Here is a 5,370-nt window from a genome sequence, read left to right on the forward strand (position 1 = left end):
ACTTCGAATTTTTCGAAAATTTCAAACCGAATGATGAAAATCAAACATGTTCCAGTGATCGACATGCCACTCCGTTTAACAAGCAAGTTCGTGGTGCGAATCTCGGTGGTTGGCTCGTGCTTGAGCCATGGATCACTCCGACCCTTTTTTATCAATTTCTCAGTACGCAGGAACGCTATGGTGACAAAGCGCCTGAGAAGACTGCGATGGACATGTTTACATTTTGTACTGCTCTTGGGAAAAAGGAAGCGAATCGTCAACTCCGTATTCACTACGCAACGTGGGTCACCGAAGCCGATTTGAAAGAAATGGCGGAAGCTGGTGTGAATTCGCTCCGTGTGCCAGTTGGGGACTGGATGTTTAATCCCTATGAGCCCTACATTGGATGCACGGAAGGTGCGATCGACGCACTTGACCGTGTTGCTGACCTCGCCAACAAGTACAAGATCGACTTGTTGCTCGATATTCACGGTCTCGTGGGTTCTCAAAATGGATTTGACAATAGCGGCATGGCTTCGTCCGTCAAGTGGACGTCGATTGCCAGTACTCGTCCCGTTGGGACCACGACATTTGAACACTGGACAGTACGCTCGGCGGAATGGGCCGGTGAGTTCGATCCCGTCACGAATTCGTACAAATCAATCAATTACGAGCACTTGAATCATTCGCTACGAACCGTGGCAGCTATTGTCGATCGCTATGCCCACCATCCTGCAATAATTGGTCTCGAGCCAGTGAACGAGCCATGGGAACTCACACCCATTGATCTATTGAAAGAATACTATTGGAAATCGTACAAACGTGTCAAAGCCCGTGCACCGCATTGGAAATTTGTGCTTCACGATTCGTTTCGGTTTGGGGTGGCGTATTGGTCGCAATTTATGCGCGGGTGTCCGGATATTGCGCTTGATACGCACATTTATCAAGCATGGAACTCACCTGGTACGAGTACGGATTATTTCTCCAATGCTTGCCAGCAAAAGTACACGATTGCGGAGATGGAGAATGCCATGATGCCAGTAATTGTGGGCGAATGGTCCCTTGGAACGGATAATTGTGCCATGTGGCTCAATGGGTTTAATGATAATTTGCCAGGCTTCCCGACGGTCCAATGTCAGACGACAAAGTGTCCGATTCAAAGCACTTATCTTGGTAACAATTTCCCAGGCACTCCGTTAGACACCACGAGGCCAATTCAAGGTCCGTACGGCACGGGACAATCTGGTCCGTCGTTTGGAGACTGTCCTATTACGAGTAACACGTCGTTTAATCAACAGACTGCCGACGACGAGCTTGTATTTACACGTAATTTGAATCTTAAAAAGCTCAATGCATTTGCCGTAGGTCACGGTTGGTACTTTTGGAATTTCAAGACGGAATTTGGTTCCCGCTGGAATTTCTTGGATCTTGTTCGAAAAGGAGCGTTTCCAAAGAATGTATCGAGTTACCACGCGGATGATAACGTCTTGACGGCTTGCGTGGATGAAGACGACGGTGCGTTTCTGTGCTCGGCAAAGCGTGGCGTAAGGCCATTGGAGCTTGAAAATGGCTTGGATTTTGCCTGTGGAGGCGACGATGGGAAAGTCGATTGTACAGATCTTCTCTCGCGCTTTCGTACGATTGAGGAGCGCTGTGATTGGGCATTTAATGAATATTGGCACGCGCATCGTGAAGGAGGAGCGACGTGTGATTTTGGGGGGGCCGCGCATTTAGTGGCCATACCAATCCTATTGAACGTCGAGCATCAAGTATCTTTCGCGTCCGTTTACAACGAGAAGATTCTCATTTGGACGCTCTTGGGCGTCGTTCTCGGCTTCAGTGGACTGGCTTTTGTCATGGCCATGGCGCGTCACAGGAGGCGAGAGGAGTACTCGCCATTGATTGGGCACATTATTGTCGCTGGTGTAGATGATTGAATGACATACATGCAATATAGTAGGCTGGATACAAAAAGCTAGCTTTGAATTCTTATATATAGCCGTGTAATGAAACCATTTGCTGAGATGCTTGTTGTTTTATAATCTTGATGCATTGCTCGAGCTGTAAATGCAATTGTTTGGTATGGCTTTTATAGATGTGACTTCTATTGCCAAGGCTACTATGAGGCACGTAGGTCGGAGAATACCGATGCCTTCCCCATCGACCGATAAAGCAAGTGTCTTTCATTGACAAATATATCAAATTTTGTGAAATTAGCTCCAGCAGAGTTGCAGATAGAATCTACCCATGGTACGACCACAACATCAGCTGCTCGTGACCTAATGACGCTTCTATATCAATCGTATTTTGTCATCCCGTCCTATAAGATCCGGTCAGCCTCCTTTTTCCATATAGTAGTAGCCAATCAAAAGCAATCAAACGTCGAGAAGATCGCAACACCGCAAGCCATGTGTAATTTTCAACTCTTTGTTGACATTATCCGACTCTCATTCGAGCACGAATTGGCTACTTTTGTAATTAATACCTCGGATCTTTAGAAAGAGACAAAGCCTTCCCACTCGCACTTCCGCATTCGCTTCATAGTGCGCACTGGTCGGCAACTTCAACCAAAAGGAAACATGATGTGCGGAATGCGCTTAAAGTCCGCAGCTGCGCTATGCACGCTCACGTTAATGGGGCTGCAACCAAGCAGCGTCGCTGAAGATCCCGTCAAGCCTGCGATTGTCGCCCCAGCGGGAAACTCACACAACAGCCTTCCGGCTGCTGGCACGCCCGCTACCACGACGCCTGCGGAAAAGGCATCGACTGTCCCAGCACCTGATCTTGGCCCGCACGATACGCCCGAGCAACCAGACTATGAATGGTACTGGAAGCACGGCGAGGCCTCCATGTTTGGACAGGATAGTGGCGTGTTTACGACCTTTAAGCCAAATGACACGGACCAGACGTGCTCGTTGGACACGCACGCCACGCCGTTCAACCGGCAAGTTCGCGGTGTGAACTTAGGTGGCTGGCTCGTGCTAGAGCCGTGGATCACACCCACGCTGTTTTACCAGTTTCTCAACACGCAGCAGAGATTTGGTGACAAGGCCCCCGAGAAGACTGCGATGGACATGTACACGTTCTGTACGGCTCTGGGCAAGGAGGAAGCGAATCGCCAGCTACGTATTCATTACGATGCCTGGGTCACTGAAAACGACATCGCGGAGCTCGCGGCGGCAGGGATCAATTCGATGCGTGTACCGGTCGGAGACTGGATATTCAATCCGTACGAGCCATTTGCTGGCTGTACCGATGGTGCCGTGGAAGCACTAGATCGCGTGGCAGAGTTAGCCCTGAAGTATAATCTAGAGATTCTATTGGACGTTCATGGCCTAATCGGCTCACAAAATGGCTTTGACAACAGTGGTAGATCTTCTTCTGTCAAGTGGACATCAGTTGCCAGTACGCAACCAGTAGGAACGACGACGTTCGAGCACTGGCCTATCCGACAGGCTGAATGGGCTGGCACGTTTGATGTCGAGAAGCACAACTACTCGAGTATTAACTACTCAAATCTCAACCACTCCATTGTAGCTATCGAAGCCATTATCAATCGCTACAAGGGCCACAAAGCGATAATGGGGCTTGAGCCTGTGAACGAACCGTGGGAGCTTACACCAATTACCGTCTTGAAAGAATACTATTGGAAGTCGTACAAGCGAGTCAAGGCTCTTGCCCCGGCATGGAAATTTGTGATCCATGACTCATTCCGCTTTGGAATTTCGTTTTGGGCCGATTTTCTCAAGGGGTGCCCCGATATCGCTTTAGATACCCACATCTATCAGGCGTGGAACTCACCTGGAACTATTGCCGACTTCTTTTCCAACGCGTGCCAGCAGAAGTACGTCATTAGTGATATGGAGAATGCCTTGATGCCTGTAATCGTCGGAGAGTGGTCAATTGGCACTGATAATTGCGCCATGTGGCTCAATGGATTCAATGACAACTTACCAGGCTTTCCAAAGGTGGCTTGCCACTTAGTGGATTGTCCGATTAATAGTACGTACCTTGGCAAGGGATTCCCGGGCACTCCTCTCGACAAGACAAGGCCAATTCAAGGGCCATACGGTACAGGCGTGTCTGGTCCGTCCTTTGGCAAATGTCCTGTAACAAGCCAATCTTCCTTTGGCCAAAAAGACGATGCTGCCTTGACGAGACAACTTACCTTGAAGAAGCTTAACGGATTTGCAAATGGCCACGGATGGTACTTTTGGAACTTTAAGACTGAATTTGCCACAAAGTGGAGCTTTTTGGATCTTGTGCGTCTTGGGGCATTTCCGAAAAACGTATCGGACTATCACGAGAGCGACGGTGTCGGGAAAGCGTGCTTAAAGGAAGATCAAGGTGATTTCGTCTGCCGTGCCAAGCGTGGTGTCAAAGAGTTTGAGCTCAAAGATGGCCTTGCGTTTGCTTGCAACTTTCCAGACATTGACTGCACTGGCATTAAAAAGCGTTTCCCGACGCTGCAAGAGCAGTGCGATTGGGTGTTTAACAAGTACTGGCATCTGAAACGTGAGAATGGTGCCACTTGCGATTTCGGTGGCGCTGCTCATTTGCTGAGTGTACCCGGTAGTGCTCCAGCAAAGTTCCCTGCGGTTACACCTGTTTCGATCGATGGACCAATGAAGAAAGCAAAATCAAGCCACTTGTTCGCGTCCATGACCAAGTGGGGCGCTGGGGCCTCCGTGGGCTTTATTGCCCTCGCTCTCACAGCCGTTGCTGCTTCCGTCTTTGCCATTGTGCGCTGGCGCCAGAATCGCACGCGCCGTCAGTATTCACCGATTGCCGACCAAATTTGAAGTAAATCCTTTTGAAAAAGGAAGAAAGAATGCCGTTGCCACTTTTAAGAGAATGAAGCATTGCGATTTAATGCGAAATTGAATAAGACTGTTCATTTTGAAATTTCAGCTTAGATTGGTTCAATTGGTGAATGAAGCAACGAATCAGCTAACCGTTGTTTAGCCTTTCTTCCAGTGTTGATTATATAATTATTTTTGAATGCATGCAATCTAATTAAATAAATTGCTTACAAAATTGCGTTTTTGAAAGACATCTGAATTTTAAATTTTAAATCTTGTGCAAATGTAATGAAGGGTTTTCTGTATCATTATTTTAGAATTTAATTTATTCGTAAAATACATGACAAAAAATGGAACAATCGTGCAAATTGAAAGATTTGCTTGCATAGTAATTAATTGTGGTCAAAATTGTAAAACCAAAAGTGAGTATATTGATTGGGTGTGTTATTTCTGAGTGAATTGATCTTACGCTCATTAATTCCTAAGCTTTCTTGTTCTTGGATCATGTATACCCACTACACGGGATGCCCGAGTCCATAGTATCGGACCGGGATCCATGTTTACGTCAGGTTTTTGGCGACATGTGTTT

General features: G+C 47.5%; 2 protein-coding genes across 2 annotated transcripts; both read left to right on the forward strand.

Annotated features, from left to right (window-relative positions):
* Positions 1-30: 30 nt before the first annotated feature.
* CCR75_002902 (uncharacterized protein) lies at positions 31-1,916 on the forward strand (the record flags this gene model as incomplete). Its single annotated transcript, XM_067960999.1, has 2 exons — positions 31-93; positions 171-1,916. 2 exons carry the CDS (start codon positions 31-33, stop codon positions 1,914-1,916), a joined length of 1,809 nt encoding a protein of 602 aa, XP_067819838.1.
* Positions 1,917-2,558: 642 nt separating this feature from the next.
* Positions 2,559-4,781, forward strand: CCR75_002903 (uncharacterized protein; the record flags this gene model as incomplete). Its single annotated transcript, XM_067961000.1, has 1 exon — positions 2,559-4,781. The coding sequence occupies one exon, from the start codon at positions 2,559-2,561 to the stop codon at positions 4,779-4,781; it is 2,223 nt and encodes a 740-aa protein (XP_067819839.1).
* Between the last annotated feature and the right edge of the window lie 589 nt (positions 4,782-5,370).

This window comes from Bremia lactucae, linkage group LG18 (assembly GCF_004359215.1).
Source record: "Bremia lactucae strain SF5 linkage group LG18, whole genome shotgun sequence".
Lineage (NCBI taxonomy): Eukaryota > Oomycota > Peronosporomycetes > Peronosporales > Peronosporaceae > Bremia > Bremia lactucae.